The following is a 19,289-nucleotide window of genomic DNA, read 5'->3' on the forward strand; positions in this document are numbered from 1 at the left end:
TTTTGTGGATAGTATTAATGGAAGTCATTGTTTTTATTTTTGATTGTGATTGTCTTTGTTAGTTTTTTTGTTTGTTTTTGGTTGTGTGTTATGGTTTTGTCCTTGTTTATATGGTTTACTGCTGGCTGTGAAATGAATTGCCCTTCGGGGATAATAAAGTTAACTAAGACTAAGACTAACACAGTCGATCCATTACGTCAAACCTATTTTCTCATCTTGGCATCATTCCCTAAGGAACTGGGCGGAGCCAATCACGCTCCGGTTGTAGAAAGATTGATTCCTGTCAGAGACATAAGTAGGCAGGTTTGCTTTCAAAACTTCACAAATTGACCAAGAGTGTGAAGGTTGACGTATCCACAAAAAAAGAAGGTAAAAGAAACATAACTGCCTGTGATTTGCATTGAGGTTGTATCTCTCTCTCTCTCGCTCTCTCTCTCTTCTATGTTTTGTACATATTTTCAATTGAAGTTTGATTTAATTGATGAATTTAGTTTATAATAGTACATTCCCTTCTCAAATAATACGTCCTATTTACGTAGTTTTTATCTACCTTTAGTTCTAACTGTGCTTCATTTTATCTTCATTTCTTTCATAAGAATAAAAGAATATGATTTGCCTTGTAAATAATCTCGAGAAATAATGTAAGAACTGCCTTATGGAGTTTGTTTCTAAAATTACAGTTTAATAAAACAGTTCAAATTAATTTTATTCTTAAGAATATTTATTTGCGTTACAATTAAAAAATGGGCACAAACTCTTGATAAAGCTTTAGTTTTTTTCTTGTCAAAGTTTCATTCTCAAAGTTAATATATTCACTACTTTATCATTCTTTAATGTAATTTAATATATATCATATCCTCCACAGACATGGACAGCAGACTGGTGTGTTTGGTGGTGTTTGTGATCTCCTCTGCGGTGCCGTACACCAAGGCTAATGGGATCATAACACCTTTAAATGTAAGAATCTCTTTCATTACTATTTTTATTGCAGGTGTTCAATCCAAGACCTGCAGCGATTGTCTAGAAGTGTGTTGGTTTAACAAAAGACCTGAGATGTTTCTGGTATTTCTTTCTGCTAGTATAACTTCACCCACAGTGACTGTGGAACAACCAAACTCTGTGTGGAAAAACCAAATGCATGTAACCCTTCAGGCACCTCCGAGTGCTTCTTCGCCTCTACGAGAATCAACATCACAGATAAGAGTCTGGCCATTGAGCTCAGCGGTTCCTCCATCGGTTACATCGCCCTCGCAGCGGGACTTAGCTCCAACCTGTCTAAGGTAAACTAAACATCTAAACATTGGACACAAACTCCTTCTTTTAGGGCTTTTAGTTGCTTTTGTCGACTCTACTCCAAAGTGTCACATCAGTGGTATCTCCAAGATCACGGGATGGTTTAAACTGGAAAAACCTGTCAAACTTACCTGGCACACATACTGTCAGTTAAGGAATATTTCATTACAATTATTTCATTAGTCAAGCAAACAGTAGGCAAAACCATTGTTAAAGAGTTGGTGGAGAGTCTAAATAATAAATAAACAGGAACTGTAAATACATAACCCAAAAATGTTTGTTCATCTACATTTCTCCCAACAGTTTTCAAGAATATTTTTTATTTCTTGACAACATTTCCCTTTCTTTTATGCACAGGGGGATAATGCTATCTTTGTCTGTGGCAATAACAGTGGCACATTCTTCTTCGAAACAGGAGGTTTCCAAAACAAAATCGTGACTGTAATTCCTGTAAGTCATTTCTGATCATATCATTTGAGCTCTGGTCCTTTGTTATTTCTTAAGAAACTTTTAAGTTAGACATTTAGATTTCATTTTTGAATATAAGCACTGTAAAACTTTGCTGTAGTTTTTGCGGCAGGTTTGCCAGTAACTTACTGTAGATTTAATTGCTTTCCCATTTGTACAGTTTTCAATTTGAGTTCAACTTAAAACACTTTGACTTCTGATATTCAAAATGAGCAAGAAGAGACATTAGTACAGCAGCACTGCAAATATGACAAATTGATTTTTGTAATGAATTTTGAAATTATTTGAAACTTCTTATATTAAGATAAATTAACATAACAAGAAAAATGACGTGATATATTTAGTCTTGTTTTATGACAGAGAATATAATGAACTAAGTTTATGTTTAAAACAAAATTGTGAATTAAATCTACAGTAGGTTGCTGGCAAACATGTAGCAATACTACAGCAAAGTTTTAAAGTGTGAAGCATACTGTAAAAAAGCTGAATAGCTTTACAAGTCATTTAAATTTTATTTAGAGATCCACAGATATATAAATCGGCCAATAATCGGTGTCTGTCGATAAAAGCAAATTTTCACACTATCAGCCGATAGTTTAAAAACAACTGTTGATCAGAGCCGATATATCCTGTCATTCAAAAGAGGACGGAGATATGAAATGAATTAGTTCTGTATATAAAAAATATATAAAAAATGTTAAGAAACATCACCAGTTTGATGTTAAATATGAATAGATATTATATGAATGAATAAAATATAGAAATAGTCAATTACAAAATGCATTTTTTTTTAAGTTAAATAAATTCCAATGACTTGTTAACTATGATTTCATATGATTTGAAAGAAAGTTGATGTATTTCAGTGTATTTCCAGATTATATAAAGTTTGTGAATTGTTTCTCTCTATTTTCACAGTTCAATGCAAGCAACATCCAGTACCGTCTGAAACAGCCGAGTGTAATTCAGTGTGCTTTCACCATCCCCATCAATTTGTCTAATAACAATATAAACATCTTGGGCATCAACTTTAACAAGACAAAAATTCCTGTATTCCTTGAGGTCTATAAAGGTTCATACAATGGTGGGTGTTTGATATTGACATGTACTGAAAGTAAACAATATACCAAAAGAAATGAAGACGATTGAAACTGAGTGTGATCATTTCATCTTTTTTCTTTAAAGGTGGTGTTTTTGGAGAGCCGATGACTGCTTTTGGCTCCTCTGTTTCTGTAGATCTGGCTGATGTTAAGTCTTCTGGTGCCACAAATTCAATCTCCACCACCACTGCTCTTGGTCTGCTGGCTGCAGTCGCTCTGCGTTTTCTCTGAAGGACTTGAGGAAAAGATGTTGTAGTTGTGCAATGAGTGTCTGTGATGTAGAATGTGTATTTGATGTTTAACCTCTGGTAGGAAGAGTAGATTATTCTCCACTGTGTTTTGGTATTGGTCTGTATGTAAAGCCAACTCTTTTAACTCAGGTGCTTTAATAGTACTGGATCTTTATCATTTATTACTGGTGGAAATGATCATCAAAACTCACTTTTATATTTTGCCGGTGATTTGAAGTTACATTAATGCTACACTGATGACAATAAAACGTGAATAATTTAACTAATGTAATTTAACAAATATTAGACAACAGTGTTCTTTTGTGATGTTAAATACTGAAGATGAACACTACATAAATGAAACTCCTTGTTTTGGGAAACTGATGGCATTTTCTCTCTTTCTTCGCGTGATTTCATTTATCAGTTATAGATTGATATAGATATACTTGTCAAACTTTTTTTTATATTTAAGTCAGACAGACACAGATCTTAAAGCTGAAAATATCTGTGGGGAAAATGTGACAAAATGGAACCTGCTATTAAAAAGAACAATAAGACAATATAAAAAACATGTATTTAAAGTAAACAACATTGAGACAATGTTAATAAATTGACCTGAGAAAACAGTTTATCATTGGTATTTTAGTTCAACACATTTTTTAATGTGATTCAGAAGAGGTGACCATTTATTTGACTAATTTCCTTTTTTTTTCACTTTATAGACATCATAATAATATCATTTGGAGGTTCTTTTTGGTCATGAAATTTGATATTGTAACAGCCCCTGCAAATGCAACATACAGTTGTTATCCCTGAGGTGATGTCTGAATATACATCTGCAAGATGTTTTTTTTTATGTTTGGTCATCTGGAATACATGTCTGAGTTGTTTTCTGTCAGATGTCTTAAGAACATCTCCCTGATAGCACACATACATCTGGCTCATGTCTTTTTGACGTCTGCATTTAAATCAGCAAGACATCTACAATACACAGTTTGCTCATCTGCAATACGTCTCGGAGATGCCTGCTGGCAGATGTCATATAGACATGTAGAAGATGTCTGTAAGATGTCTGTAAGATGTTTATGATTTAGAATGTATGTAAAGCTGCTCTTTATAAGATGTTTAAGCAGATCTCTACAGCAGACATATTTCAGACTTTCAGACGTCTCCAAGACGTATTGCAGATGCAAATGCAGACATCAAATAGTAGTCTTCAACCGGGGGTGTCCGCTGCAAGGTGTCCGCTGACCCACCGCTGAACAAGGGTACAGACATATTACAACCAAGGAGCCGCGGACACATTGAAGCTCCTGCGCATTGCAATTTTATGTTACATCTGCATCTTCCACACCGGTAGGGTAAGAATCAGTGCATTTATGTAAACGCAAACCAAACGCAAATGAAGCGACTGGGCATCCAGCGGCGCGAGTTGAAAAATCTGAAATTTGGAGAACATTCGTTTATGATGTGTTTATGATGTAGAGGGAGGCAGAAAAGCAAAACAACCATGGAGGACAAAATAATCGTTACTGTATGTGGATACCTGCAGCTGTACAATACATCTCAACACAACTTTATTTATATAGAGCTTTCCATTGTTACAAAGCAGCCGTACATGAGACATATTAACTATAAGCAAAACAACTAAAGTCATATACCTGTAGAAACAGGTAAAAGGTGAAAACACAGAAGACAGACATACCCACATACAAATGCTCCACACACACAATATGCACACATATTTACACACATCGACAACATATGGACGGACACACAGACAAGCACGCACACACACACACACACACACACACACAAAACAGACAGACACGCATGCTTCACAGTGAATGCACACATTTAAGATAGGAGGATATGTCCTATCGTGTCTTTGCATTGACTAAACATGTAAATCACTCGCGCTTAACGCTTCATTCGCGTTTGGTGGGAACAAGCAGTTTTTTTCTCATTCAATCAGTCAGTCAAAACTACCGAAAAAACATTATCCTAACCTATGTATGATTTTCAGTATTTTTTTATGTCCCTTACTAGCTGAGAACAATTTAGGAATTTAAGACAACATCTAAATATGTCTCATTAACTTTTTAGAATCCAATAATGTACAACACAACAATCCAGTCTTACATGGAAAATGGGATTGGGACACCTCGCTCAACAAGTTTACCTTCTTTCAGTGGAGGCTGGTGCCAAAAAAAATTGAGGGGGCACCAACAAACTGAAAATCCAACTGTCAGAACATAAAGCCATTAATATATATATAGCCTTTAATCAGGCGATGTATCATAAATACAGTCAATGATAATGCATGCAAATAAATCTACTCTGAATCAGTGAATTTGATTGAATGTGGGTTTATTATCAGTAATGAAGTAATCGAGGTAATTATTAAAAAAAAACTATTTACCTAATCATTGGCCAGAAACACTATTTGAAAAAGAAATGTGCACTCTTTTTTGTCTGAAATGTCAATTTCAACTTCCACTTTTAAAATGATCAGTTTTATGTTGTAGAGAGACGAAGACCGGTTTCAGTGTATAAATCCCTGTTTTATCTGAACTTCATACATATGGACTGGACATTCTGAGTTAACATGTCTTCTGATGCTTAGGGAGCTAATTGCAATTTTTAAAATATCGGTCATTTTCATTTTAATCAGATTCAGAGAATATGAAGGCTGTAATACTATCTTTTTCCACTAGAGGAAACCTAAGAATAACAAATCTATTTAGATCAGAATTTAAAGACTACGAAAATGGTTAAATAGATTGACTTGTAGTAAAATATGCATTGCAAATCAATTTCATAAAGTTTAATAAAGCCCAATATCAAAGGATCTACTCTTTGTTACAATACTTTACCAAAAATGTATAAACTCAAAGACATGAGAACACATTTAGTACCCAAAAGGGAAAATGAAACAATGCCATTTAACTTGCTGTTAATATCTAGTTTCTATAGCTTCCTTTGATAGCTTTTCTATGAAAAACTGCAGAGTAACATGGACTACAATAAACTCACCTCTGGTGCAATCCGTTCATGGACCTCTGGACTGAGCGACCGCCACCTCTTCAGTTGAGAAGTGACTTCACTGCTCTGGTTAACCAGAGAATGGAGAGAATTTCTGCAAAGGATTAAGAAAATTTAGGACTAATAACAATAATAAGGTTTACAAATTTTCTGTAAAGAATATATGGACAAACAATATGTCAAATGAAAGAACAGTGTCTCAGCTTTCAAACAAAGAAACCGTATTCTTCTATCTTCATTTTTTCGCTTTTTATCACTCCGTAGATGTGGGTGGGTTTCTTCAAAATTGCATCACTTTGATTAAACAGTTGAGATAATTAACGTTTTTGTTTCAAAGATTCCGCCCGGATTCCAATCATTAGAAACCACTAAAACATATACGTTCTAGGTTCTGGGATTCTGTACTTTTTCCCAAAGGTGTGTAATAGCGCCACCTCCTGTAGATTAAACCGAATTTTCTTTCATCTCGAGATAATTTCGCTTGCTTCCACTTTAATCAGTAACTGTCAGTCAAATGATAATCTGCTGCTGAGCGGTAATGAGACGCGTTGAGAACGGTCCAATCACATGAGGCCAAGAATATAAAAACAATATTGATTCGCTTACAACAAAAGTGGGAGGGTTTAGGTTTTAGAGTGCTGCGCCCCAAGGAAGATTTGAAACAAACCAATTAGAACTCAGCCTCAAATAACATGCTTTCAAAAATGGTCGCACCTAAATAAACACTCGTTTGTCCGGCGCCCCGCTTTCACAAATGAACGAAATACAGTTTTATTTTTTTTAAGAATTGATAATATGACTAACAGTGGAATAGTTCGACTAAACTATTTTATTTCGTTATTAATTTGCGATATATATTCAACTTATTGTTGCCATATACAGTAGCTTTCTTCTCTGGCTAACTTTAAGGAGGCGGCGCCCCCCCTTTTGACTGGCCGCCACTGCCTTCTTTAGCACAAATCTTCATGCTTTAGCATGTAATGATATGGGAATTGTGTGCTTCAAGTTTTATAGATAGTTTTGGCAGGGCCCCTTTGCTATTACAACAAGACAACGCCTCTGTGAATAAGGTTAATAAAGAAACAATTGATCCAGTTGATGTTGAGGAACTTGACTGGTCTGCATAAAACCACGTCCTGAACCCAACTGAACACATTTGGTGTGATGTTAAAGGCAGAATCTGAGCTAAAAACCCATCCCCAAACACCAATGACTTGTACATAGGGTACAGTAGTTTTTGAACAGAAAAAGACTCTTCCAAAACAGAGAAGGAAACACCATTTTTAAATACATCTATTGTGCTTCCATCTCTGTTGCCATCTAATCTCCTAGGATTCAAATTTTAGAAAGCATGCAATTCCCTAGATCAGGGAATATCAGCATATGCTGTAACATTACAATTTGTACAGATGAAAATGAGTGAAGTTTATTAGTAGAGGCCTCCAAATACTCCGAAATGCATACCATTTTGTGCGGATCTGACAACGAGACGAATGTAAGACTGTCTTCAACTACCACACAGGCCACTATGAGTATCCAGTCATAGCACTTACACAATATGGATTGTTTAGAGATTGATATAGATGGAAGCAGCTTCACAATAATAACCAGTAGTCAATTCTGCAAGAAAAAGATGGCAAGGTTGTTATTAACATGAAGTCAGATTAGTGTTGTATTAATTCATCAGGACAAAACTGTAGATATATCACACATTTCAGTTATGAAGGCTGAAAGGTATGCAAGGCGTAACTGAAGATTGTGTACCTGGTTAAGATGGAGACTGTACTGCAACAGGATACATGGTGTGGATGAATGGATGGATGATGGATCAATCAAATCTGTTGCCCAGCCATGGGCCATCCTTTTTCAAAATGTCACACTGTCTTAAACATAAAGGTGCTTCATGATGCCATAGAAGAACCTTTTTGTCTAAATGGTTCCATAAGGAAACATCAACATCAGAAGAACCTTTATGTCTCACAATAGGTTCTTATGGCAAAAAGGTGGTAAGAAAGAGACGGTTCTTTAAAGATCCTTTGACTAAATGGTTCTTTGTGAAACCAAAATTGGTTCTTGAACACCTTTATTTTTCAGAGTGAATTACTGTAACTGTCAGTCAAAACCTAATACAAGCGTGATTTAAATGTGACTCAACACACTTTGTTGTTCATAATGAAACGAGAACATCTATGCAAGCTTTTTGCCCATCTACCCCAAAAGGCCCCGGGGAAGACCCCTGGAATGACAGAAGAGCTCAAAGCAAAAGCAAAGTCTGGTTAGAGTTTCAAAGACAAATCATAATCATGTTATGTTTACTAAATAGTGTTGGACAGTTTTCCAACAATGCAGGGAAGGATTGTATACATGCTTAAAAAAATGCTCAGCGTAAAAGGTTTCATTTCAACCTGACCCTCACATATGTCATACAGATTTGCACATTTGACAGATTCAGATATCTCTTAATTAATTAAATTAAGTATTTTTCTCATTTCATTATTTAACGTTTGAAACTACATTACCCACAAACCTCTGTCAGTCTATAGAATGTAATGGAAAAACATGGCGCAGTAAATTGTAGTTCATTAATCTGTTTAAAGATCTGAGCATATCACTCCAATCCTCAGGTCTTACACTGGTTACCACTTACTTCTTTCAACTTCAAAGTATTATTAGTTGTCTATAAATCACTCAATGGTCTTGGACCTAAATACATCTCAGATATGCTTATTGAATATAAACCAAACAGACTTATCAGATCATCAGGATCTAGTCAGTTAGAGATAAGGGTTCACTCAAAACAGGGCGAGTCAGTGTTTATATGTTACGCCGCCCGTAGCTGACATGCTTTAAGAAGAAATCAGATGTTCACCAACAGTACTTTTATATCCAGGTTAAAAACACAAACTGAGCACTGTGCTGGTTTACATCAACTGCACTTCTAATTCTAATTTATTTTTCTTTTGATCTTATTACTTTTATCTATACACTCACATACATTTTTATCTATTTTATTGCTGTTTTATTGTGTCCTAAAATCTAAAGTTGTATTTTTGATCTTAAATCATTTGCATTTTAAAGATACGTCTTATTTCAATCATTTTATGTAAAGCACTGCACGCACAGCTATTGTAAGGATGTCGGCAAACAAGTTATTTTATTCAATAGAGTAACACACCATGGTTAATTAAAGTACTATTAAAAAATGATTGACCGCAAAGCGTAGTTTGAGATTTGAATAACTTTTTATTCTGGTAAAACGAGTCCAGTCATGACGCGCCAAGTGCCAAGGACAAAACTCTGATGTAATTCCATATATGGTATCTACAGAATGTTCCGGTTGAATCTGGGTCAGGTAATATATTTATGCATTTTATGTTTGTAAAGAACTGTAAATGGGCATCTGAATAAAAACCAAAATGCTTTACTATTTTGCTCCCTTTGCTTTAACAGTAAATTTGAAAATTACAAAAATAATTCTACAGTATTTTGGCCATAGAAATACTACTGTGACTAAAGAGCGTCCACATACTGTACTACCTTTAGATGATTAACTATTTACATAAATCATGGAAAAATGGTTGTTCTTTCAAAATGAAAACTCTGTTATCATTTATTCACCCTCTTGTCATTTCAAACCTGTATGACTGTCTTTCTTTTGCAGAACCACAGAAGAAGATATTTTGAAGAATGTTGGAAACCAAACGATGGCGGTAACCATTCACTTGTATGGGTTTTGTGTCCTTACAATTGAGGTGAATGGGTCATGCTGTTGTCCGTTTACCAACTTTCTTCAAAATATCTTGTTTGTTTTCTGCAGAAATAAACTCATTCAGGTTTGAAACAACAAGAAGGTGAGTTAATGATGCCAGCATTTTGAATAACACATGGGTGAATTATCCCTTTAAAATACATGGAAACGTAACAAAACTAATTCAAACAACTACAATACTTGACAATTACAAGTTTGTTCAATAAATGTTGACAGAATGTGAAATGTCAATAGTCTGAAAAATATTTTTCTTAAGGGTGTGTACTGTACAATAACTTTGCAGCACAAAGTAAAGTGAATTGAAGGGTGTTTGAGGAGTCCAGTTATGGGGACGTCCAATAAAGCTCTAATGTTGAAAGCTGGTGTGAAGGGTCTCAGACATCGAGTGTTGGAATTCGCTGGTAGGCTCCCATGTGTCATCCCAGGATTTGCCACTGTAAAATATCATGGGCACAAAATGTCATTAGTATGCAGTATACTCTGCATTCTTACTACAAACTAAATTTTTCTTCACTTTTAGGATTACAATTTTGATGCATTAGTTGAATCACATCATAGGTCTTTAAAACAAGGATGGCTGTGATGTGATGATTTGTCTTCCAGTTAAATGTAACATTACTTTATATAAAAAAACACTAAAGGTGTTCAGATGTTGTTTAGAAGCAGATCTGGGAGTTCTACAGACTCAAGGATAAGAATAATGACAGCATGCTTCCACTTCCATTCATTAATGATCTCCTTTTCCTCAAATGTATTTTTCTTAAACTGTATTATCACTGCTCTTCCAACATTATCCCATTTACAGAATTCTGGCGAAGAAAATAATTTCTTTCTGGACAGAATTTTGACAGTATTATATCTATTCTATAAAACCATATTAATTACTTCACATTGGCTCCCTGTAAACTACAGTACTATTTTAAAACTGTATGACAGTGTGGGGAATTATCTTTTTCCTTTCTTTTTCTTTTTTCCTTTTTTTCTTTTTTTTATGCATTTTAGGGGCCTTTTATCTTTAATTGGAAAGGACAGTGGAGAATAAAAATAAAAAAGACACTAACCCTTTATCTCAACAGGTAGTGGTCTAACTTTTGTTGAAAGCAGTTACTTTGTATTATGGCTCCTGTATGACATATCGCTTATTGCTCCTAAACTCTTTGTAAGTCACTTTGGATAAAAGCATCTGCTAAATGTCTAAATGTAAATGTAAATGTAAATAGACAGGAAAGCATCTGAAAGAGGAGAGTGGGATCGGCAAAGGACGCTTGAGAAGGGTATCGCACACGGGTCGGCATGTTGGCGCAATAACCACACGGCTACTGGATCCGACCTCATTACCTTATTTTACTGAATTTCATCATGCAACAATCTATTTTGTCCACTTTATTATATAGATCATTCTGGCTTCCAATACTGTATTCAGAAAATTTCAGACATACACTTAATATAGTAGTGTTTGGTTATCAGAGATTGTAAACATTTCACTGAGCTACGCGCTAAACTACTTTCACTTTCATCACAGTCCTACAGCTGGTAATAGGAATTCAGCTACACACATTCAATAACTTCATAACAGCATTCATAACAGCTTCAAGATTTTAACATCGGCTGTGAAAGCTGTTCTGTGTAATACAATCATATTGTGTGTGTGTGTGTGTGTGCTCATACCTCTTAAACACTTCTATGAAACATCCTTTGAAGTCCTGCTTGCAAATGTCTCCTGGTCAAAATTTCCTTAAAGAACAGAAAACCCGCTTTCTCCTGCTGTCACTTAAGAATTCACTTAAAAAGGCTAAGACTGCCGCACTTCAGCACAGTGCTAGGTCAAATACCAATAGAAGGGATGGACTTATTGACCAGCCCTGGGATAGAAAAGTTGTTGTTGCCAATATTCATCAGTAGCTAGGGGCGGTCTGGCCATCTGGCGTTCCAGGAGATTTCCCGTTGGGACGCTAACGTATGGGGCGTATTTTTGACAGTGTATGAATTACATTGTAATGAACATGCTAAGGAGAAAATGGGGATGTGATTGTCTGGTGGTACAGAAGCCATTAGTGCAAACAATTAAATACATATTTACAATGCAACATTATACAATGTACGTATTCAAGCATTTAAGACATTAATACCAGTGGTATTATTGGAATAATTGCAAAAATCTGGTTACACAGCTCTTTATGTTTCAGTCTGTTACGCAGAGTAACCAGGCAGAGAGTAGATCCAAATGTAGTATAATTTTAAATGAAGTTATAAAAGACAAAAACAAACCAAGGTAATCCAGAAACTAAATGAAGCATAAAACAAAGACTGACACCAGACAAAGGAAACACTAGGGTTTAAATACACTGGGGAGCAAAGGAAACCAGAAACATCAAGGGGGAAAAAGACTACAAAGGACTAAATAAAATTGCACGCGAAAGGAAAAAATATAAGTCCAAATTAACAGGGGAACAGTCCATCCATTTCATCAAACCTATTTATGTCATGAATCGTGAAGAAGAACCCAATTGCAGGCATTGGTAGCACCAGGGGAACAAAAATACTTTGATTTTACAAAACACAAAACATCCTGCCATGATTCTGCCACAAGACCAAGAAAGACATGACATGATGAAATCATACTGGCACCTATTTGCTCATCTTGGCATCATTCCTTAAGGCTGTGGGCGGAGCCACGCAATCTTTATGTAAACATTGAGCCCTGACAGAGACATAAATAGGCAGGTTTGCTTTCAAAACTTCACAAATTGACCAAGAGTGTGAAGGTTGACGTATCTACAAAAAAAGAAGGTAAAAGAAACATAACTGCCTGTGATTTGCATTGTGGTTTATGTCATCTTCTCTCTCTCTCTCTCTCTCTCTCTCTCTCTCTCTCTCTCTCTATCTATCTATGTAGATTGGTACATATTTTCAATTGAAGTTTTATTTAATTGATGAATTTAGTCTATGATAGTACATTCACTGCTCAATGAATACTTTTTTTTTTGTCTTTATCTACCTTTAGTTCTAACTGTGCTTCATCTCCATCTTAATTTTTTTCATAAGAATAAAATGACGTTTTGCTTTGTAAATCAATCTTGAGAAAAAATGTAAGAACTGCTTTAAGGAGTTTTTTCGAGAATTCAAAACATTTCAGATGTTTTTCTAAAATTATAGTTTAAGAAAAAATATGGCAGTTCAGATGAATTTTCTGTTGAAGAATGTTTTCTGATAACGTAAAAGTATTTGTGTTACACTTAAAAAATGGGCACAAACTCTTGATGTATCTTTCGTTTTTTTTCTTACCAAAGTTTCATTCTCAAAGTAAATATATTCATTACTTTATCATTCTTTAATGTAATTTAATATATATCATATCCTCCACAGACATGGACAGCAGACTGGTGTTTTTGGTGGTGTTCGTGATCTCCTCTGCGGTGCCGTACACCAAGGCAAATGGGAACATAACACCTTTAAATGTAAGAATCTCTTTCATTACTATTTTTATGGCAGGTGTTCAATCCGAGACCTGCAGCGATTGTTTAGAATCTAGATGGTATTGTGATGAAAAGTGTGTTAGTTTATCAATAGACCTGAGATGTTTCTGGTGTTTCTTTGCTAGTACACCTTCACCCGCAATGACTGTGGCCAAAACAAATTGTGTGTGGAAAACCCGGCTCTATGTGACCCTTCAGGCACCTCCCAGTGCTTTTTCGCCTCTACGAGAATCAACACCATAGATTCGCATCTGGCCATTGAGTTCAGCGGTAACTCCACCGGTTACATCGCCCTTGCAGTGGGAGATCAGTCCGATCTGTCTCAGGTAAACTAAACAGCTAAACGTTGGACACAAACTTCTTCTTTTAGGGCTTTTAGTTGCTTTTGCCAACTGTGCTGAAAAGTGTCACATCAGTGGTATCAACAAGGAAAACTGGAAAAACTTGTCAAACTTACCAGGCACACATACACATTTCATTACAATTATTTCATTAGGCAAAACCATTGTTAAAGAAGACTTCATCTAAAACCCCACTTTTTCTTTGTTTAAGTGCTATAATTGGGCCCTGGGTATATAAAGCAACCCAGATACCGTTTGTTTTGGTGTGCCTTTCAAGTTCAAGTTCAAGTTCAAGTTCAAGTTCAAGTCACCTTTATTGTCGATTCCTCACATGTACCAGACATACAAAGAATCGAGAGGACGTTTTCTCATTCACCCGCAGTAAAATAGATAAAGTGCACAGGCACAACAGATATGACAGACATTTCTATGAACAATATACAAATACAATATTATATATACAGTGTAAAAAATAAATAATAGCAGCCAGTATAAATAGTGTACAGTAAACGGAATAGTGGGGGTTGGGACTGTTCAGTTTCCTGACAGCCTGGAGGATGTAGCTGGGATGAGAGAGGGGAGAGAGTTTAACGTCCTGACAGCTTGGTGAAAGAAGCTTTTAGTGAGTCTAGTGGAGCTCCTATACCCTCTCTGACCACTCTGGAAGTCAACAACAATCTCCTTGGTTTTACTGACACTCAGCAGGAGGTTGTTGTGGTCTGCACCACATGGTCAAAAGGTTGACCTCTTTCTTGTAGTGGGTCTCACTACATCCTTTCCCTGCAAGCATGTGAGAAATCGAGCCGTTCAGCTTTCGTTCCAGTTGTGATGTCCAAAGCAGATTTTATTATAATGTCCCTAAATCTACACAGTTCCACCTACCGCACTTTAGCATTGTTGTTTTCACAAGCAACAGGTGTGTATGTGAGTGACGCCTTGGCTAAAGTTTGTGGACAACATGCAATGTATTCAGTGCACAGAATCCAATCCTAGGAAGAGACAGCAGTGGATTTATTTTATTTTTAGTGGAAATCCCTGAGAAACCATAAGTTTAAATCGAGACGGACTGAAAGAGACAAAACTGCTAATATAAGTTAATAAAGCCAGTGTTAAACTTACTGTATATAAGTGCAGATGGACACTTGGAGTTTAATTTATGAACGTTAATACATTATGTGCATTAATATGATTAACTGCGGCAAGCTGTTTGTTTTGCCAATGATCAGGGGCGAACACTGGAGGTTAGTTTCGTTTAAACATCTAAATAATTTTTGCTTAGTCTGAAAAATCATTCACAGTTTAATAGTTATGCTTTCACATGACAAGCTGGACAGAAGGGGGGTGGGGTTCGCTGTAACTCATTATGATATAAAGAGACATGTACCAAAACGGGTTGCTGTGGGCAGAGCTGTTTTTGACGAGGCAAGAATGGTTTTGTTTACACAGCCATTAAGGGTTTTTAAGCAAAATGTGTTCCAGACATCTCATGAAGAGCCTTATAAATCATACCAACGTGTTGAAAGTGGTTGTATGAGGCGACCTTTAAAGAGTTGGTTGAGAGTCTTTTAAATAAACTGTAAATACATAACCAAGAAATGGATGTTCTTCTACATTTCTCCCAACAGTTTTCAAGAATCATTTCTTTTCTTCATAACTTTTCTTTGTCTTTTATGCACAGGGGCCTCATGCTGTCTTTGTCTGTGGCATTGACAATGACACGGTCTTCTTAAAAACCGCAGGTTTCGAAAACATTAACAATACCCTGGAGGAAAGAAGCTTTGTAAGACATTTCTGATCATATCATTTGAACTCTGGTCCTAAGTCTTAAGTAAATTTTAGATATAGCTTTAATCTTTATTTACTGATAAACTTTGCTGCAGTTTTGCGGCAGGTTTGCCAGTAACTTACTGTAGATTTAATTACTTTCCCATTAGTACTGTTTTTAATTTGAGTTCAACTTAAAACACTTTGACTTCTGAAATTCAAAGTGACCAAGAAGAGACATTAGTACAGCAACACTGCAAATATGGCAAATTGATTTTTGCATTGTTTTTAGAAAAAATATTTGATAATTCTTAAATTAGGATACATTTACATAACAAGAAAAGTGACCTAAGATCTTTAGTTTTGTTTTATGAAAGAGAATATAAGGATCTAAGTTTATGTTTAAAACAAAACTGTAAAGTAAATCTACAGTAACTTGCTGGCAAACCTGCAGCTAAGCTACAGCAAAGTTTTACAGTGTATGATGCATACTGTAAAAACGCTGAATAGCTTTACAAGTCATTTTAATTTTATTTAAAGATGCACCGATATATCGGGCAATAATCGGTGTCGGTAGATATAAGGCAAATTTTCACACTATCAGCCAATTGTTTAAAAACAGCTGATGATCAGAGCCGATATATCCTGTCAATCAAAAGAGGACGGAGATATGAAATGAATAAGTTCTAGATATAAAAAATATATAAAAAATGTTAAGAAACATCACCAGTTTGATGATAATATGAATAGATATTATATTAATGAATAACATATAGAAATAGTCATTTGATCTTCACAATCAATATCAGCAGATATCACCTTGAAAATGTAATATCTCTACATCTCTAAATTTTAAATTGTTTTAAAAACACAAGGTTTTATAGGTTGCATCTCGATTTTTTAAAGTTAAATAAATTCCAATGGCTTGATAACTATGAATTCATATGATTTGAAAGAAAGTTGATGTATTTCCGGATTATATAAAGTTGTGTATTTCTTCTCTCCATTTTTACAGACCAGTGTAAGCGACATCCAGTACAGTCTGAAAAATCAGAGTTTAATTCAGTGTGCTTTCACCATTCCCTTTAATTTGACCTCTTATAACACTATAAACATCTTGGGCTTCAACTTCAAATTCAACAACACCAACATTCCTGTATTCCTTGAGGTCTTTCACGGTTCATACAATGGTGGGTGTTTGATTTTGAAATGTACTGAAAGTAAACAATATACCAAAAGAAATGCAGACGATTGAAACTTATTTCATCTTTTTTCTTTAAAGGCGGTGTTTTTGGAGAGCCGATGAGTGCTTTTGGCTCCTCTGTTTCTGTAAATCTGGCTGATGTTAATACTTCTAGTGCCACAAATTCAATCTCCACCACCACCACACCCACCACCAACACCACCACCACACCCAACACCACCAACACCACCACCACACCCAACACCACCACAACTATACTCTCCACCACACCCAACACCACCAAAACCACCACCACACCCAACACCACCAACACCACCACCACACCCAACACCACCAACACCACCACCACACCCAACACCACCGCCACTATACCAACCACCACACCCACCACCACCCCCAAGGCTGCAACAACCATAAAACCTACTTCAAATGGCAACCCTTTACTCTTAAGTCATGGTCAGTAAACATCTCTGAAGTTCTCCTGTGCTGTGTTATATTACACTAATTTACAAATTCAACCAAACTCAAAATCAAAATAACGTTCCCTTCTTCTTTTTTCCTCTCTCAGCTGCTCTTGGTCTGCTGGCTGCAGTCGCTTTGCGTTTTGTCTGAAGGACTTGAGGAAAAGATGTTGTAGTTGTGCAATAAGTATCTGTGATGTAGAATGTATATTTGATGTTTATCCTCTGGTAGGAAGAGTAGATTATTCTTTCTGAAGTATGTCAAACAGACGTTTCATTTAACAAATAATTAAACAAATGTAATGAATATGAGAATAGTGTTCATGTGTGATGTTAAATACTGAAGATGAACACTACTCAAAATTAAACTCCTTGTTTTGGGAAACTGGTGGCATTGTCTTTCTTTCATCACATGATTTTTTAACATCATTTATAGATTGACCTGGGTCACTTGTCACACTTTATCTTTTTTATATTTAAGTCAGACAGACACAGATCTTAAAGCTGAAAATGTCTGTGTGGGAAATTTGACAAAATGGAACGTGCTATTAAAAAGTTTATTGGACATTTCAACAAAATTTTAACAAAAATATAATATAAAAAACATGTATTTACAGTAAACACCATTGAGACCATGTTAATAAATTGACCAGAGAAAACAGTTTAGCCTTCTAAATACATTTTTAATGTGATTCATAAGAGGAGAAAAATGTATTTCACTAATTTCATTTTTTTAAACTTTAAAGATGTCATAATAATATCAATTTGGGGATTTTTTTGACCATGAAATTTGATATTGTATCAGCTCCATACAAAACCAACATACAGTCGTAAGATGTAAAAGACATCTTGGAGACGTCTATCTGATGTCTGAATATACATCTGCAAGATTTATTTTTTATGTCTGCTCATCTGGAATGCGTGTCTGCAGTGTGTCCGCTGATTACTGTTTACTCGCAGGCAACTTTTTGTTAAAATGGAAACATGAGAACACGCGCGTTCCATTTCTAACCTGCGTGCGTGCAGACAAAATCATCCGTTCGGGCATCAGAAGCAAGAGATGGAAGAAACTTTGTTAAAAGCTGTAAAACGCTAGTTTGACTGACACCACACCGCTTCTGCATTGTAAACTCTGACTAAACTACCGTACGTGTTTAAAATCAATGGGCGCGCACAGTGTAGTCCTGATGGCGCACGTGAAACACCGATAATATCGCGGACGCGTTGCGTGTTGCGCTCCTTAAAGTCTTACAGAAATAAAACTCGTGTTCGTTTGAAGAAATGAAGAAACACAACGGACATCAGAATTATAAAATAGGCAAATATCTGTGAGCTCTGCAACACACAAGCTGAAGAAAAAAAAATAATGACCCTTAATACAACGGCTTGCTTTTTTACAACAGAATTAAAAAAAACAATTAAAAAATTGTGCTAATGTAATGTCTATTGCTGTGAGCCTGTGACAACAGTGTTGTTTATATTTAAATATTTTTAAAAAGCCTAACCCTTTACACATTTAGTATAAGGGGGTCCCTGCTCCTGTGCATCTCTAATCAAAGGGGTCCTTGCCAACGTCCTTGACGTTGAAGACCCCTGATCTAGAAGATGTCTGTACAATATTTATCATTTTCAATGTTACAGTACTTTTCCAAGATGTTTATCAGATGTTTTTACACTGCAGATGTTTTCCAGAACTTTAGCAGACATCTTACAGACGTACCAGGGGCCCGTTTCAATAAGGAAGTTCAACCAACACTGAGTTAAAATCTGAACCCTGAGTTGATTTACTCAGAGAATCGTTACTCTAAGTTTTCAGTTTCAGAACAGCTGATTTGAGTTAGTTTAATCAACCCTGAGTAAGTTCACTCTAGGTTACGCGCGTGCAGCATGGCGATGAAAAGCCATCATCAATTGAGTGAAGATAGCACGATTCACCATGGCAACGGCACGTGACAAAAAGCGCTCTGTTCATTTCTCGCCAATCAAATTGAAGGAACTGTTACAAGCGTATAGTGAATATGAGCAGATATTTAGAAAAAAGAGCAACACAGCCGCAGCAGCAAAAGAAAGAGAGTTGGCGTGGGAGAAAAGTGCTTCACGTGTTAATGCGCAAGTTTATATGTCAATCACTTTTATATTTA

At 35.8% G+C, this 19,289-nt stretch overlaps 2 protein-coding genes across 2 annotated transcripts; both read left to right on the forward strand.

Annotated features, from left to right (window-relative positions):
- Positions 1-318: 318 nt before the first annotated feature.
- Positions 319-3,717, forward strand: LOC130417238 (ferric-chelate reductase 1-like). Its single transcript, XM_056742618.1, has 6 exons — positions 319-369; positions 866-957; positions 1,080-1,280; positions 1,651-1,743; positions 2,677-2,842; positions 2,944-3,717. Exons 2-6 carry the CDS (start codon positions 868-870, stop codon positions 3,087-3,089), a joined length of 696 nt encoding a protein of 231 aa, XP_056598596.1. The 5' UTR covers positions 319-369; positions 866-867; the 3' UTR covers positions 3,090-3,717.
- An 8,917-nt stretch (positions 3,718-12,634) lies between these two features.
- On the forward strand, positions 12,635-17,533 carry LOC130417228 (G8 domain-containing protein DDB_G0286311-like). Its single transcript, XM_056742599.1, has 7 exons — positions 12,635-12,692; positions 13,269-13,360; positions 13,504-13,704; positions 15,398-15,499; positions 16,499-16,673; positions 16,766-17,143; positions 17,256-17,533. The coding sequence occupies exons 2-7, from the start codon at positions 13,271-13,273 to the stop codon at positions 17,297-17,299; spliced, it is 990 nt and encodes a 329-aa protein (XP_056598577.1). The 5' UTR covers positions 12,635-12,692; positions 13,269-13,270; the 3' UTR covers positions 17,300-17,533.
- The last annotated feature ends 1,756 nt before the right edge of the window (positions 17,534-19,289 follow it).

Source organism: Triplophysa dalaica, chromosome 3, assembly GCF_015846415.1.
Source record: "Triplophysa dalaica isolate WHDGS20190420 chromosome 3, ASM1584641v1, whole genome shotgun sequence".
NCBI classification, from domain to species: Eukaryota; Metazoa; Chordata; class Actinopteri; order Cypriniformes; family Nemacheilidae; genus Triplophysa; species Triplophysa dalaica.

Excerpts from the sequence above, each read along its gene's own strand:
- LOC130417238 (XM_056742618.1), top strand. The coding sequence starts at position 868 with ATGGACAGCAGACTGGTGTGTTTGGTGGTGTTTGTGATCTCCTCTGCG. Across the intron at positions 1,281-1,650 it reads TTAGCTCCAACCTGTCTAAG|GGGGATAATGCTATCTTTGT; the intron begins GTAAACTAAACA and ends TTTTATGCACAG. Across the intron at positions 1,744-2,676 it reads AAATCGTGACTGTAATTCCT|TTCAATGCAAGCAACATCCA; the intron begins GTAAGTCATTTC and ends CTATTTTCACAG.
- LOC130417228 (XM_056742599.1), top strand. The coding sequence starts at position 13,271 with ATGGACAGCAGACTGGTGTTTTTGGTGGTGTTCGTGATCTCCTCTGCG. Across the intron at positions 13,361-13,503 it reads GGAACATAACACCTTTAAAT|TACACCTTCACCCGCAATGA; the intron begins GTAAGAATCTCT and ends TTTCTTTGCTAG. Across the intron at positions 17,144-17,255 it reads CCCTTTACTCTTAAGTCATG|CTGCTCTTGGTCTGCTGGCT; the intron begins GTCAGTAAACAT and ends TTCCTCTCTCAG.